Below are 17622 nucleotides of genomic sequence, written 5' to 3' on the forward strand. Positions count from 1 at the left end.
ATCACAACCCTGAGATTTTCACTTTCAAATGAGATCATTCACAAGTGGTAAGTTTAAGAGCTGAGATTTTAATCTATGTCTTTCTGATTCACCTTATAGGACTTAAGTGCCATCTATTTTCTCTATATATATGTCAGGTACTTCTCCCAGATTGGCTTCTCCATAGCTGCCAGGAGCTGTAGGAGCACATCTTTACATAACAAGAGAGCAGAGGAAAAGACTGATTAGTCTGGTGTGGGTCACATGCCCACTTTTGAATCAATCACTGGGACCAGGGGATAATGTATTGTGATAGGCCATCTGGGATCATTGTTTTAATCATGTCTTTTATTTATTTTTTATCTTATGATGCTTTGACATCTGGGGGCCTTGTAGACCCCAGGAGGGGCTGCCCCTCCCAGAGTTGACTAATTCCTAGAGGTAGCAATCCACTCGCCTGGAAGCCTGCCTTTAATATGCAGACCAACCCATCCAGAGCCTATACCCCCAACCACCTCCTTTACTTCCACACGCCAAAGCTTACTAAGACAGTTTCCTTCCCTCCTCCTTTGCAGATCCACAAGATGCATTCTTTCTTGGACTACATCATGGGTGGCTGCCAAATCCAGTTTACAGTAAGTGGTCTCTTTGTTCTTATTTAGGGAGCAAGGTTGGGGAATGGTGCTGGGTTTGGGGCATGAGGAGACAAAAGTCTATTAAAACACTAGGTCAGCTTTGTTCAAATCTCATTGCTGAAATACTGTATGGTCACATGTTTTTAAAATAAGTTCATACTTCTGTTTTTTTCCAGTGAGTATGGTTTTCAGCATCATGTCAGGAAATACATGCCACTCAACCTCAGGTGCTTTGGGGAACCATGCTAATGCTCCTCACTCTTTCAGTAGCTACATGGGGCATGAGGCAGTAGGCACAGTGCCAGAGCCCATCACCTGGTGAGAAGGGTGGGAAGGAAGTGAGCCTGGTAGTGAGTCCTACTGACTCAGGCAGGTGCCTTTGTTGTATTCATGTGGCCAGAACACAAGCGCCAATGTCATGCCCAATGACAATAAAAAGGTGAATTCCAGAACATTGGAAAACCAATCTTTCAAAGTTGAGAAATAGTGTGAGTGTCTAGACTCAGTGGGTGGATAGAGGCTCATCTCCTACATGTAATATCTGAGCCCATGGGATTTACACACTCCTAAATATGCATTTGGGTGGGTGGACTGGGTCTTTTTAACATTCCCAAGTAGGCAAAGTTTGTGAGTCCATCTGCTCTGGAAAAACTTGTTCTTAGGTTTGGGCAGATGTGGCCTCCAGAAAGAGAGTCCCCAGATGTCAAAAGACAGCTCTGCTAAAACCTATGGGAAAACAACATTGGATGTAAACAAGAGAAATACAATCTGTGCAGTGTTTGTTCTTCATATTGCAGAAGTATACTCATGAAGCTCAGCCCTGTTTAGCTCCCTAGACTGGCTCAATCATGTGAGGAAGGCAAGAAAAATGGGTTTATTTTTTTTGTCCTGTTTTGAGCCCAAGACAGTAGATAGGATAGGACCAATGTATTCTTGTGACCAGGAATGGTGGTACTCAAAGGACTAAAAGGGAGAGTCTCGGGGGCATGAGATAAGGGGTCTTTTGATAGGTCAGTCTCTCCCTAGCTAGAGCTTGTCCTCTGCTATAGTCTCAGATGGGTCTACCTATGTCCTGTCTGAACTCAGGGGCATTGTTCATTTACCCCTTAATAGTTACAGGAGCTAATTATAGAATTTGGTCATTTCTTTAAGGTCTAAAGACACACTCACCCAGCCCTCCTACATGCACACTGGCATATACAGAAGGTAGCGAACATGTTCTCTGGGACACACACATCTAACTCTAGCTGTCCTGTGGGTTCATTGTCACTCTGAGTGTATACAAATGAGGTAGGAAAACCAGCAATGTCATAAAGGAGAGATACTGGAAGTAGTGTCCCAAGATCTTAGGCAAAGGAGTGATTTCAGGAAACTATTTATAGGTTTTCAAGGGAAAGCTCTATTGACTTGAGTTTGTTTTAGATTCTATAGATCCCATGCTCTTGAGCAATACTTTATTCAACCTTCAGGGCCTTGCTTTGCCCTTGAAGTTGTGCTGCAAAGAATCAGCCCCCATAAAACCCAGAAGTTTAACCCCACATCGTCCCCAGGTCAGCATCCTAACTTATAGAGGCCTGTACAGCATTCCTGACCCAGAAGGATTGCCCTCTCAGCTTTGATCTCCTCTCTTTCTCACTTTTGCTGATGCTCCCCAATTGGGAGGTACCACCTTAGTGGGCCTTAACACCCCCTCCCGAGTCCCAGCTTCTCAGCCCCTCCCGTGTCAACTGATGGACCTTTGGGGGTCTGGAGTGAGTCTGGAGCTAGAAATGAGAAAAGGAGAATGTACAGATAAATGCTGAGAAGGCGACAGGCCACCATCACTGTCTGCCACAAAACCCTTCCCCCCGTGGGGTTTCAGGCTGGGGCCTCAGAAGGTTGTGACGTGCTCTGTTTTGAGCTTTCTACTAAAGAACACATGCCAGTCACTTTTATGTCACTTTCTTCCAAAATTAAGTCAGCTTTCTTATTAATTTCTTATTGCTCAGGCAGTACAATCTAATGTGAAATGTAACTGTAATGCAAACTATTAATAAAAATTAGCATGTCTTATTTAATCTGGTCCGTAAGTGCTTATTATCTGTCCGGTAATTTTCTTGAGACCATCTGGCAACATAAAAAGGAAAGTGGCAGAGGGATGAGAAATGAGAAGAGGGCTTCCTGGCATGGAGATCTGCAGAGCAGAGAGAGGGGAAAAAAGATGTCTTGTTGCAGTCAGAAACTCCCATTGGCACAGAAATTAATAAAGCCCAGGAATGTTAGCCAAGATGAACTTTGTGCCTCCCTGGAGACAGACCTCCAGGAGCCAGCAGTGAAATAAAGTTCTGGATGTTACCTCCACTCTTGAGTCTCCACCTCTCCCCAGCGCCCCAGGAGGACTTCCTCTTTGGATGTACTAGCCAGGCTCTCCTGCTCGTGGGTTTTGGTTGGCTTTGACCAATGGGAAGAAGCAACTAGGGATCAAAGAAAGAGAGAGGTGAAGTTGGGACACCCAGCTCTGCCTGCCAAGCTGTGGCTTGGCAGTGACCATGAGCCTCTATGGAAGGTCACAGTTCCTGTCCAGTGCCTTGTCCTACAGATAGTACTCTTACTAAGTTCTAGTAACTGCTTCTTCCCACCCTATCTAGTCAGTCCCCCTTAACCTTTTTGAATGGTCTTTCATTAAACTTGCCCTGGTCATCTTTTCTGAGTGGGCCATTTGTTTCCCGTCAAGACTTTCACCGATGCACATTACAAATAGGGGCAAGGAGAAAGTATTTGCACTTTCCACAGATGCCTGGTGCTTCTGGTTCAACCCTCACCTTTCCTTCAGGTGCCAGGCTGACATATATTAGGTGCTAAAAATACTTTTGTTGAATTATAATGGATTGAACCCAAAATCTTCAAGAAGAGGTAAGGCTTAGGGAAAAGAAAGAATTGGATGAATGAATATGATACTAAGTTTTTGCTTTAAAAAGCACCCCTATGAACTTAAATGTTTATACCTCTACATATTCCAATGATAAATACTGAAACCCTAATATGAATCAGCAGGGCATATTTAAGGGAGTGTTGGGGAAGTGGTTTGGAGTAAGAACTTGAAGGGCTTTGAGTTTTGATGTAATATGCTGGATAAGGAAATGTTCAAGAGGCTGTTGGGCAGGACATTGAAGCAATCAGCCACATGCTTCAGGGAAATAAATCTGGGAGTGTTTGGTGAAAGGCACTGAGAAAAGCAACGGAGAATGATGAGCCCAGGAGGACTCTAGTCTTTTGTGCCTGGCTAACTAAGCATGACGGTCCTACTCGTGGAAATCTGGGGCGCTCAAGAGGAGCTGCAGGACAAGATGATGAATCTGTCTGTGGACATGTTGGAAGTACTTTCAGATGTCCCAGTGGAGTTGGCACTTTATAAATATGGACCTAGGTTTCAAGAGAGAGGTGGAAGCTGCACATATATGGGTCTGGATGAGATGGTCAAAGATAAGACTACAGAAAGCAAAGGGGCCTGGTGACAGAAAGTTATAGAAGATCTACATTTGGTAGCAAAGGAAAGAGGGGCAAGCAGCAAGAGAAGAGATGCCAGAAGAAAAGGCCCAGGAGGAGGCACTAACCCAAATGACCAGGAGAAAAAGTTACGAGATCAAGGAAGATAATCCCATAATCTAAAGAGAAGTCAGAGAGCAAAGAATGAAAACCAGTGACAGGCTTATGTGATGAGTAGGCACACGTCATCTTCAAAAGAGCCATTTCAGCCCTGCCGGGCGTGGCTCAGCGGTTGAGCATCAATCTAGGATCCAGGCGATCAGGGTTCGATTCTCGGTCAGGGCACATGCCCAGTTGTGGGCTTGATCAATGACTCTCTCATCATTGATGTTTCTATCTCTCTCGCTCCCTCTCCTTTCCTCTCTCTGAAATCAATAAAGATATATTTTTTAAAAAAGAGCCATTTCAGCAGAATGCGACAGGAGAGACCCAGAAGTTAGGGTATAATTAGAAAGTAAGGAAGTAAACACAGCAGGATGTACCCATTGACTCAACAAGGTTGACAGTGAAGGGAAAGCGAGAGTGGGAAAAGAGAATGGCAACTTGAGGATTAACAGAGGGGAGGTTTTAGGCTAGAATTTGACCATAGCAGAGGACAAGGCCCAGTGGAGAAAAGGAGACACATGATGCTAAAAAACAGCCCTAGTCAACAATTCTTTATCTTCTTTGGTCACCTGGACCACTTAGGAATCTGATACAAGATCTATATCGTCTCACTGGAAAATGCACACATTCAATTCTGCATGCTATTTTGGGAGGTCAAGGGCACCCCTGAGGACAATCCGTGTTCCTCCCATGAGTCCTAGAGTCATAAGAACTCTAGGGCAACTGTCTCCTCGCAGTCTTGGAGGAGGTGGGCACAGGTGAAACAGACTACAGGAAGAGCGGTTGAGTTCAGTATATTTGGTGCATGGCACAGCAGCTAAAAATAAAGCTAGATACTAGAATTTCACACACAAAATACAAAATTTTAGACAGCACAGATGAGACAGACACCAGAAGGTATTTGGAAAGAAAATGGTAGAAGAATTAAGTGTTTCCTTGGGAAGTTATTGCTTTTCCAGATGCACAAAAATTTATTCATTGTAAAGCAGATTTTCACAGAGACAAGTTGTAAGCAACCTATATGTCTGACAATAAGATCATGGCCATGTAAATCACAGTACCTCCTTTAGGTGAACTATGACAAAGCCATTTTAAATGATAATTATGATGATTGGAAATAACATGGGAACATGTTTCTGACACAGTGTTAAGTGAAAAAAAGAATATAAAGCAGAGCCACCCTATGATTACAATTATGTAAAGTGTTTAAAACATTTGTCCCTATATAGACAATAACTAGAAAGGAAATATGACTTACTAGGCTAGTGGAATCTTTGAGGGACAAGGATTGTCCTCAGGGTGCTCTTGACCTCCCAAAATTGTGCATAAAATTGAGTGTGTGATTTTCCAGTGAGAGAATATAGATCTTGCATCAGATTTTCAAGTGGTTCACATGAACCTCCCCCAAATCATTTTTTCTTATTATTCTCAAATGGCCATTCTCATTATTTGTAACTTTTCAAAATTAAGATGGTATTACTTTCTTTTATCTCTGATTTTATAGTCTGCATTTTAATTATATAATATGATATAGTATTATAAGCTCAGTGTGGCTTCTTCCAGATTAACCTTGAAGCCTAAAAAAAGGTCACCTGTTAAAGGTTCTCTGGGGAAATCTTTTCTAACCCTGAAATATTTAAGGCATCCTGTGTCCATGCTGTGTCCCAGTTTAAGTTTTAAATCTTTATTTTATATCCCAGATTAAACACTGACAGACTCCGGTGTAGACCTCTGAGAAATAAGAGCGAGCCCTGGGTTGAAGAGGGAGGGGAATGCTTTGCGGTTTCCAGGAAATAACCTCAGGGGTCTTTTCCATCTAGTCTAGGTTCCAATTTCTTTGCCTGCTATGGAGTTTTGAGAAAATATAAAAGCATAAGAATTTAAACTATCATTTAAGAACTGGTCCAAACTAAACAGTATCTTCACCTATAGGCTCATTGTATAGGTGCAAATTGTGTTCAAAAAAAAAAGCTACCCCAGCAGGTGCTAATGCAAAGGTTGACTGCGGGTTGACTGCAGAGAGATTAGCAACTGCTGAGGTTGGTTCACCACAGTTTCCCTTAGAAAACATCCAGGAGGGTCCCCCATGGCCCATATGTCACAGGCGGAGAAGGGCTCTGAGTGGGTTCGTTTCATGAAGAAACTAAAAATGTCCAAGGACAAAGTCTCATCTTTCATTTCCAGCCTTCTCTGGAAAGCAGCTCCTCCGCGCACTGGGGGCTTGTTGGCAGCGAGGAAGCATTTGCATCCTTACCCTACCAGGCTTGCCAACTGCTCCTCAGCTCTGCCTAATGAGAGGGGGGCGTCCTGGGCAGAAGGAGCGCCATGGGTGGGCTCCTGCTCCCGGGCTGCCAGCTGAGAAGACTGGAGCGCATACCAGCACCATAGGCTTTTGGAAATAAATGTTTCATATCAGAAAATGAAAACACGGTGGCTCTGCGAGCTCACTCCATTCAGGACACCGGGAATCAGTAGCCGCCTCCACAAACTGGCATTTTTCGGTCATTTGTGTGCTTTTATTTCTCAACTTCATCCCATCCTTAAGGGTCTCCCTGTTGCTTTTTAAAATAAACCTCACCTTTCACTCTGTTCTCTTTTCACTAATGCTAACTCTAAAGAGCACAGAAATTCTTGGTAGAAAGCCACCTCCTGAAGAAAGATACTTTACCTCCCGCTCCATCAGGGAGACTTCAGAAACCGCCGCTTGCCAGGGGGAAAGTCTTCAGCTGCCCTATACTTAAGACTGTCCACTGCTGTCTGGTCAAATGATAAAATATTGTTATGAGCGACGGGAACTACAGAAAGGGGTGGGTGGTAAGGATCACTGGTTTATTTCTTTATTCCTCAGGTAATTTTTAAGTTTATACCCCTTCCCCAAAGCTTTCTCAGAACTCCTGAGCTGGAAGAGCCTCTGTGATGGTCAGGCACGGGGGGCCATCCCCATGGGAAAAGTGGAAACCAGAGGCCCACCTGCAGAAAAAGAGTAAAATTCCCATCAGGCTTGTTATATGTCTAGTCAGCACCACCAGGGACAGGCCGCCAGTGCCAACCTCCTATCACTGATCTTCAGGTTGTTCCACTATCCTTAAAATGTCATCTCCCCCCAAAAACCTGCCTGCTCCCCCTCCCTAGCTGACATCCAATTCCACATGTAATGTCACCAAATCCTGTTCACTTTCTGTCCTCAACATCTTCCATCACAGTCCCCTTCTCACTCTCATTGCCGCCCCACCCTAGTTTGTTAGGCGCAAGGGCATGACTCCGAGCAGACGAAGAGTTGATAGAAATGAAACGACGTAGCAGGGCAGGCAAGGGTGAGGCAAGAGAGGCGCTGAGGATGCAAAATGTAAGGATGCACTTGCTCCCAAGATCGTGCAAATGTAGGGTCAGCTGGGAATAAGTGCCTTCCGGAGTTATGTCCTAGTCACCTCTCCTGCCTGGCCCTAGTTTCAGCCCCACATTTGTCTGTTTGTTTTGAAAAAAAAAATTGTTGCCAAAAACCTGTGTATGCTCATCTAGACATTCTCCCAGTGCCACAGCTTGCTCATCCAGGTGAGGTGCCTGGGCCCAGATGCTGCCACTTGGTGCTTGCGTGCTTGGAGGATCTTGTCCATACCTGAGGAGGAAAGAGGGACGATGACATCTCTTGAGTTGTCATTTTTTATGGAAGTTTCCCCCCTGGTCTTTACATTATCTGATTTCATTCTTTGGTTTTATATCAAGACACCAGCATGTTTCTGCCATCACAAGATACCCCTTGACATTGAGTCAGGTAATCAGCACATGGGACAGTGGGCAACTGCAGTGTGGAGAAGCACAGGGAGAGGAGTGTGGGGACCCATGGCGAAGGGCCCCCCTCATAATAAGGCGTGAGGTGAGCCATAGACTCCCATTCACAAAGTCCCCACACCCGCCAATGATTTGCATTTTAGATCAGTTGGAGCAGAAATCAGGTTATCTCCATAACCACATTCTTTAGGATTCTCTAGCATTCTAATGTTTTCTTTAGTAAGAAAGAAAGGTGGCTTTACACCTGGCCTTCCCAGAACTGTTTTTACCTTTGAAACACTATGTGCACACGTGCGAGGTGCCATTATCGCTTAAGTGTGTCTCATCAGGACAAAAAGGCTGAGGATGGCAGCCCTGCATGTTGGAGCTTAGTAAACCCAGGAGACCTCTGGGGGTGTGATTTCTTCAAACACTGTCTCTCAAGCACCTCTTGAGTGTGCCTCTTGCAGTCTTCTAGGAATTATCTGCTCGCATTTGGACCTCTGTGCTGACGTGGTTATAATAGACCGCATCTTTAACACACAATTTGATTTTAAGGAATTTTTACCTATGGCTCAGAGACGGCATTGCCCTACCCAGAGTCCTTTCTTAGGGAATTAGGATTTCTGCCCTTGCTGCCTGGTGACACAGATCATCAGCTGCTGGACTTTCTGACCAATCTCAAGTTCTGTTTTGGAAAGGGAAAAGAGAGGGCATTGGGGGGTGGGGGGTTGAAGACAACAGAAATGGCTTCAACCTTCCTTTTAAGCTAATTAATTTCTTCTCTAACTCTCCTCATTGGCAGGGTATGTAACAAGCTGTTTTTTTCCGTCTCAGGCCATGTCTTTCTGTGGCTGATCCTAATTCCTAGGAGATGCATTCACTTTAAATCTACCCATTCTCCTATTTTCTCTTCCAGGTAGCTATAGACTTCACTGCCTCAAACGGGGACCCCAGGAACAGCTGTTCCCTGCACTACATCCACCCTTACCAGCCCAACGAGTACCTGAAGGCCTTGGTGGCTGTGGGGGAGATTTGCCAAGACTATGACAGGTACCAGACTCTCGGTTGGCTCAGGCCTTATCTTCTCTCTGTGAATTCCGATGGCTCCTGGCTGATCCTTGGTAGAAGAATGGAGATTAAGTCTAGCAACTCATCACGCGGAGGCCTGTGCAGGGACAGAAATAATAAAACCTTGCCCCAAAACCTAGAGAAACTGAGTCCGTGCCATGTTCACCTTAGTCATAAAAAATGTTTCTTTCTCAGATTCCTTGAATTGGCTTGCAAGACCACTGGATAGCAATTTTGGTTTCCCAGAGTTTTAGTGTATGCCTTGCTCCTCAAAGTTTGGTCCATGATCTAGCAACATCACCTGGGAATTTAGAATCTCAAGCTCCATTCCAGACCTCTGAATCAGAATCTGCATTTTAATAAGATAACGAGATGATCTGAGTGTACTTTAGAGCTTGAGAAGCACTAGTTTATTGGACATTATTGCATCTAATCCTCATATTAACCCCTATGTCATAGGGGTTACTTAACAGAGAAGGAAAATTGTGCAGGGAGGTTGAGTAATTGTGCACTGTCACACAGCCAGAGGCAGGACTTGAACCCAGATCTATCTCATTCCATAGCTGAAGCTCACAATCGCTGTATTTCACTGACCTCAAAAGATATTGGTAACTTTAGCAGTGGTTACGTGTCTGCCCACATGCCCGTATGTGTGCCCGTGTGTGTGTATGTGTGTGTCTGTAGGAAACATTATTTTGAGATAAGTTGAGTAGTATATTCATTTCCACTTGATGGTAAATATTGACCTTTCCCACTACAATAATTCCCTGTAAGAAGTGATTTACATAAATAATATTAAATTGAATTTATTCTGTGCTTCCAGTATTTTCTGATTGAGATGAAGTTGTCCATGTGTTTGTTCAAACAGGCTTTTTGAGGTAGAACCAATGTAAATATAAATGTGGGTAAATCCCAGTTGACTCCCTGTTGTGATTATAAAACAAACCTACTTAATGAGCAGCAACTGACTGACTGACCTTTTAAGCCAGGAAAATAATGAAAGCAAATTCTATCCCCCAACTTCAGAGAAAATTTACAGGATAGCATGATTTCTGTTCTGTCTATTCTCATAACTGGTGATAATCATATTTTTTTTAAAAACCAAAAGACTATTATCACAGTCACCATAGAGAATGATACAACCCAGAAACCAGAATGTGCGGAGAAAGCAACAGGACAGGTAATAGGACAGGTCCCATTAGTGTCCTTCCTGAGGGTGAGTCTGGATTCGGCACAGTCACTGCCAGTAACTCAGATGGGCATGAGGGAAGCTGGGCACTGAGTGGATGAGTCCAGTAAAATCAAAGAGCTTTAAACATTTAGACATTTGCCCTTCTAAACATTTAGAACAAAGGGCAACAGCGTTCATATTACTTATTGAAGTGATACTTCTTATATTTAACCTTGAGATGGTGACTGTGAAAATAACTTGAATTTCGGCTCTGCTTTCCTTAGGCCCAGGACAGGGAGGATTCCTAAAGAGATTCATAGCATATGGAGATTTCTGCCAAAAAAAAAAAAGAAGAGAGAGAGAAAAGACTGACAAATTGCATCTCCACTGTCAGAAACCTCTTTAAACATCCTCAGAGCACCAAAACAGTAATTCTCACCCTTCTTTCTGTCACACACACACACACACACAATCTAGATCATAATGTGCACCTGAAAGACAAGGAGGGAGGGAGGAAATATCTCCTGGAATCTTAGTGACCCTTACATTCTTGAAATGCTTATAAAAGAAATAGAATAGGTAAATGCACTTCATACATGTCATACAATAGGCGCTTAATAATAGAGCTGACTCTGACTCGGCAGGGGAGAAGCTGTATACAAATGACTCCCAAAGAGAAGGTTGGTGGGTTGTCAGAAAAGAAGATGCTGCGAGCCAGCGCCCTCACCGTGGCCAGTGAGGAGGCAGGCTTGCTGGGTGATCTGGAGCAAGCAGCTAAACCTCTCTGTTTCCTGATCGCCTCGCGTGCCAGAGGCAGAGACTCTAATTGGAGTGACCTGTGCATCTTTCAGAGCTGTTATGCCTTTGTACTGTGAGCCAGAAAGAGCCTGGGGAGCATCTTGTATTCCTTCAAAATAACAGATTCAGTACAAAAATAAGATATGACACCTTAGGGGTTATGTAAAAAATCGTGATTCTTTTTAAAACCTTAATAGGGTAATACTGAAGTTATGGGCCCCAACTGGCCAAGAAAATCAGGTTTCTTCAGCTCAGGGGACCACATATATATATGTATCTATGTGGCAGCTCAGCATAAAAGTGGACAAATATCAGGAATAAAAGAAGGACTGAAAAGCCTGGGCTCTCTTTGCAAAGACCCCCTAGCAGGCTGTGTAAAGCAAGCTGCTCTCTTGAAAACTGACAAGTGCCGCGGCTTCTCCTCTGTGTGGGTGGATAGGGAGCAGACAGGCGGAGTCAGGGAATTTCAAGTCGGGGCTTTGGAATTCTTTTTTTCTCACATCAAAGTCAGTGAGGTTGATGCTCAAAAAGAAACACTTGAAAAAAAATTGACAGAAGGCATCGTTCCCCTCCTGCAGCGACACGGAGGTTTTTAATCCCCATGAGCCTTAGAAATTCCTCCCAGCCTCTGACAGCCGGGGGGTTTCCTTCTGCCTCGTACAGTCATTGCTAACAGGTCCTCACGAGGTGATCCGCGAAGTAGAACAGCTCCAGAGATGCATGAGCCCTGCTCAGGGAGGCCTGGAGGGGAAGCTCCTCCCAGATTCTGGCCCTCGAGCCCAGGAGGCAGTCCTGCCAGCCTGTTCTCTCTGCGACTCAGCCTCTCCCCTTGACTCCACATGCACACACAGGCACGCATGCACATGCACACACATGCATGAACGTGCACAGACACACACAAGCTCATATTCCCAGTTGCTTGTAGCACTTGCCCAGCTCCTGTAAACATTCTCGTCTCCTCAGGCTGCTCAAGGCCCCAGTGGTAGCCATCCCTTGGGCCCACAGAGATGTGCCTTTGTCCACCTGCCCTGTCCTCTAATATGAATGGGAGAGTCTAGCATCAGTTTGAACCCAATTTTTTGTTTTAATTAATATGAACACTAAGAAAACTTGTTCTTATAAATAAGTATCTGGTACTGGAAAGTTTGACTGGCAGTACTTTCAATTCTGAGGTATATATCAAAAATCATATAATGATCTATTATCAAAATATATTTTAAGCAATTTTTTTAAGCTTTTCTTTTTTTAATATGTTTTTGTTGATTTCAGAGAAAGGAAGGGAAAGGGAGAGAGATAGAAACACCAATGATGAGAGAGAGTCATTGATCGGCTGCCTCCTGCACGCCCCCTACTAGTGATCGAGCCTGAAACCCAGGCATGTGCCCTGACAGGGATTCGAATCATGACCTCCTGGCTCATAGGTTGACGCTCAACCACTGAGCCACGCTGGCCAGGCTCTCAACAATTTTTTTAAAGCAAAAGTTGGCAACTACCTGACTTGCAAAAGGATTTGTTTCCTAGTGCATCATCCACATTAAGAATTGTTCCTGTAGAGTTTGTACACCCTGGAACAATGCACCGTGAGGGTTAAGATTCAGAATGGGTAAAGGAGAAGGGTAATTGTGAAAGGGAAGGTGTCAGTGGAGGATAGGTCTTTCCATCACAGGTTGCTCCCAGAAGATCAGTTTCAGCAAAGAATATATAGGGAAATCAAGAAACCGAATACTGATTTCCTTAAAAGAAAAAAAAAAGCTCTCATATCCACAGTAGGGCTTTGCATTTCCACATTTCCATCTACCCCAGTTTTAAAACCAATGTTTTAGAGGACAGTCTTTATTAAATGAATGCCATTTTGCTTTGAGTTCATCTCCACTTTCTTGTGGATGCAGTAACTTGTCTTTTCTCTTCATAATCTCTTGCTTTACCTCAAGCCTTCCTAACAGGGAGGGTGAAAACGGTGGATGAAAATGAATCTTCCATCTGAAGATCCTTGCACCAGTCATTCTCTAAGGAAGTTCAATGCTCATTAGCGCTGAAGACCCTAGGTTCTTTTACTGTATTTTTATACTATTTTATTTCAATAGTAAGAAATATTGCCCTTACCAATGTGGTGATAGGCCCCTGAATTTTCCAGATTGGCAGGTTTCACCAATCATGTTCCCAATGGTTGCTAAATGGCCCCTCACTCAGTGCTGAGTGCATCCCGTCTCTGGTGCTTTGATGTGTTGGCCTGCAGAGGCTCGCTTGTGTGCTCCACTTGCCTTCTCTTTCCTCTTACATAATAAGACTCCTCTCTGCTTAGTTTTATTTTTAATCAGGAAGAGCGATGTTTCAATCCATTGTGCGTAGGCTTGAAATTTTTTCTTTAGTATGTTTATTAGCTAGAGTCTTTGTGGTGGCTAACTTCAGAGAAATGTTGCCCTCCTGGCTCATTAATTATTTCTCTTGTAGGTGAGGCATTTTTCATACCTCTCTACTCTTCAAACTCAGTTGCATAACAATACATCCTGCTCAGCAAACTTCAGATTCCCATGGGTGGCCTAGAATATCATTATAAAGGAATATCATTAAGGCTGGAACACTGGTTGGGTGATTAGAAATGGATGGAATATTAGATCACACGGATCCTAAACTTGTCAAAGAAGAAAATAAAGGGTGTGGTGCCTCCTAGGTCTCTATTCTGACTTCTGGACCATCTCTGAGTTGGAAGAACAAGGACCCATCCCCGCTGATCTAGGAAAGCTTTCTTCAGGACATAACTAGAAAATACCTCTGAAATCCCCTGACAGATTCCTCCCCACACCTGCTTATCCTTGTTGTGGTTAAAGAGGAATTGCTGAAACAAAGTATTTCAGTATTTCCAAAGATCAGAAGTATTTTTTCTCAGAGCTGTCGCTAATCCTTTATAAGCTGCTGTGATTTTTTTTATTTATCAACATTAATACCTTTTCTAATACACGTTAGATGCAATGTGCCACAAAGCTCTTATCTACACAACAGTGAGGAGAAGGGGGAGCTGGTGATTTTCTGGAGAATTTAGACTTTGATTTCAAACAATTCTGGCTTCCTTGCATCTACCAATCCCTACCCCAAATTTGGTCAGCTTGGCTGTGTTTTGGTAAAAGTTTATCAGAGTCATTACTGGCTACTGATGATCTTTAAATCAGATGGGTGGTGATGGGTGAGAATGTGACTTTGCTACTTTGACTTCTCAGTCAGCCTTGGGGAGTGGGGGGACTGGGGCATGCCTTTTGCTTAGAGATGCTCAGGGACAGCGAGCCCTAACCTGAATTTTCTTTTCTCTTCAACTAACTCTGCAAAGAACTGAGAAATGCAGGAATTTTTCCAAGAACAAATCTCAGTTGTGTTTTTAATGGGAGAGAAAGTAAAAGGTAAATGGCACGAGAAGGGCATGCCCTCTGACAAGAACACTATTCCAGAGCCCCCGTTGCAACAATCCTCTGATGGCACAAATTTGCGTAAGGATGGTCTTATTTGTTGTCTGATCCGGGGGCCTTGCTGCTAAAAGAGCCAGAAGAAAATCACATTTAATGCTACATATAATCATTACATTATAATGGTATAATAGAAAAAACTTGGGCTTTGGAATCACACAGTCCTCTCTGGGAAACACCTTAGGTTTCTGAGACTTTCTTAGTCTTTCTGTGACTCCCTTTATTTGTCTGTAAAATGGGAATGATAAGTAGATGGAACTTCAAGGGTTGCTTGAGAATTAAATAAGTACATATATCGCCTAGCATAGTGCCTGGCACATTGTATGTGCCAATAAATTTTAATTTTCCTCCCCATCCTCTCATCTATGGTACAGTCAAGTTAGAGTTAAGATATAACATATGTGAATGAATAATTTGAGAGAAATTTCAGATTACATAAGAGAAACCAAGCCAAAAGACATGTATGTGGCTCCCATAGGTTTTCATAAGACTTCTTCTCCTTTATACAGCCACATCTTAGTGACTCAATTCATGGATTATCTAGTCATTAAATACTTATTGAGCACACACTCTATGGCAAGTGTCACCCTGAAGGTAGGGGCAAGGGGCAGTTTGAGGCAGGGAAGCAATGGAGATATAAAGATATTAATACAAAAAACAGCATCCCTTTGAATTCAGGAGACAAGAAAAGACATGTGAACAATTTATTGCTGCTTGTATGAGATAAAGTAGTGGGTACAATGAGTTCTGTAGATGAAACCAAGTTCTGTCAATAAGTCAGCCTTCCAAGCTTTCCATTGCTTTGTAATATCTCCTTGGATTCAGCTTGTCTGGATTTGAACCCTGGCTCTAACTAGCAGCATGATCTTGGACAATTCCCTTCCCTTCCCGAGACAATTCCCTTCCCTTCCCTTCCCAAGGCATTTCTCCACTTGAATAACGGGAATAATAATCTCTCCGTATAAGGATTTAAAAAGATAACATATGTCTAGCACAGTCAACCATAGGAGTTACCCAATTCATGATCACTTTTCAAAGGAGACAAAATACTGGGGGAGGGGAGGAGAGGAAATCCTGAGGCCATTTTATGCCTTGGTATCAAATCCAACAAAAAGGAAGGAAGAAGTTGCAGACTAATGACTGTAATGAACTCTGGGGATTAGTCCTTGATTTTAATTATCCATGCTATTGCTATCCCCTGTCACCACAGATCATCAAGAAGCATGAATCAGCACCTGGCATAGCAACATCCCGAGCGAGGTAATGCCGGTTCATGTTTTTCTTCCTCATTAGATGATAAATAAAGCAACTTCTTCTTTTTTTTGTTTCAGTGACAAAATGTTCCCAGCCTTTGGGTTCGGTGCCAGGATACCCCCAGAGTACACGGTGAGTGAGTAGCGATGCTTTGCTATAGCCAGAGGATAATTTGAGTTTCCTTCCCAGGAGTCTCACTCCTTCAGCCCTTGATATAATTATGTAAGTAGGGCCCAAAGACTCAGAAATGGTCTTCAGAACCAATGAGATTAGGTCCTCAGAGCCTGTCTTTTGATGAAACCCAATCTCCTGATATTCTGAATGGTTCTTCTGAGAGGTCCAAATTTCACTGCTTAGCTGCTTATAGATATGGTCAGAGACTGAGAAAATACTCAGGAAGTTGATCTTCGGTGGTTCAGAACTTATCTATTCAGCTATCTCCTAGAGAAAGATCTTATTGACAATACCAACCGTGGAAGTCCACAACAGTGAAGTCTACAGAGTCCCTCATCTCAATTCTCTGAGCACCAGTCTTGTGTGAGAGACACAGAGAAGTCCTAAACAGAACAACTCTGGCTTAGAGAAGTGAGAAGCTAAAAGCTTCCTATGAGGACATTGGAATCCTATTTGTTTTTGATACTTATTTCCATGACACAAAGAAAGCAAAGCTCGTGCAGAGAGAGATTTGCACTGCAGTGGAGCTGAGGCACCCTCGTGTGGTATACCAGGTGCTCCTGTAGGACACTCTCCACAGAGAGCTCAGCTCTCCAGGTGGGAGGGCCTTGAAGGGACAGCGTGGTTCCTGTCCCAGCTTCACCAAGGCCTCTGAGGTCTGAGTTAAGTGCAGGCAACACTGTCCGATCATCAACTTCTCTTTTGCTGGCTGTGTCTGAGTTGCAGAGCAGGAGACAGATGCTGACATTTACTCCCACACCAGAGCTGTCAGACCAAGGGCCTTCCCCTTCTGTGCCCCTTTTGAAAGAAAGAAGCCATCTCCCTGTGACCACTGAGAGCGCAGTGGACAGAGTGGCATGTCCCCCGACCTGTCCTCACCTGCCTTGTGTTCCACACTGGCCTCCCTGCTGGGCATGCCTACAGAATTCTAGAAGCATTTGTTGGAAATCAGCGCGTGGGGAGGAAGAATATAGAACAGGAGTTGCTGACTGGTGGCCTGATGACATTATTTGGGCCATAAATGTATTATAGTTGACACACAAATTATTTTTAAGATTTAGGCAATTTCATATGAAATGTCAGATTTCTGATTCTTTGGAAACACTAAAAGGCCTGGCAACACTAAGATTAAGATTACACAACAAGAATTAGCCAGAGCTGAGGAAATGAAGTCCCCTTCGGGTGGGGTACCGGCTCTGAGGTGTGGTCAGGAGGGTGTTGAGCTGTTACACCTCGAGACTGGAATGCACACCAACAACCACCAGTCCCCCTACCCAGAGATGCTTGAGTGTCCCCCACCGCGTCCCCGCCAGCTTGGCCCAGCAGGGCTGAGGACACCGTGTCCCAGGCCTGCCTTTTCTCACCCATGACATCTGCCTGGTCCCCCTCCTAGCCTAACTCATCCTTCTTGATGTTTTCCGATGTCCTCACGCTCACCGGCTCCCCTGGCTCTGCCCTGCCTGTCAGCCAGCTTGTTCTTCCTGCTGTCCTAACAGGCTTCCCTCATATCTCCTCACTCTGCTCCCCAAAAAGCTACTCAGATACCTCCTTTTCAGGCCTTAACTTCCCTCTGCCCCAAACAGGCACTGGTGATCTCAGCAGCTCAGGTGCCCCCAGCAAGTTCACAAGGTCACCGAGATTTACTTCTTTAGGATAAAATCCCAGAGCTTGCCTTGAAACTGAGCCA

At 44.0% G+C, this 17622-nt stretch overlaps 1 protein-coding gene across 5 annotated transcripts in view; it reads left to right on the forward strand.

Annotated features, from left to right (window-relative positions):
* CPNE4 (copine 4) overlaps positions 1-17622 on the forward strand; it is a 320582-nt gene that overhangs the window by 287623 nt on the left and 15337 nt on the right. For all 5 annotated transcript variants that reach the window (XM_081159934.1, XM_081159931.1, XM_081159932.1 and 2 more), the window contains exons 10-12: positions 555-614; positions 8932-9065; positions 15839-15893. In XM_081159934.1, coding sequence (XP_081016060.1) covers positions 555-614; positions 8932-9065; positions 15839-15893 — 249 coding nt within the window. The remainder of the gene's footprint in view (positions 1-554; positions 615-8931; positions 9066-15838; positions 15894-17622) is intronic.

This window comes from Miniopterus schreibersii (genome assembly GCF_964146895.1).
Source record: "Miniopterus schreibersii genome assembly, chromosome: 15".
Taxonomy (NCBI): Eukaryota; Metazoa; Chordata; class Mammalia; order Chiroptera; family Miniopteridae; genus Miniopterus; species Miniopterus schreibersii.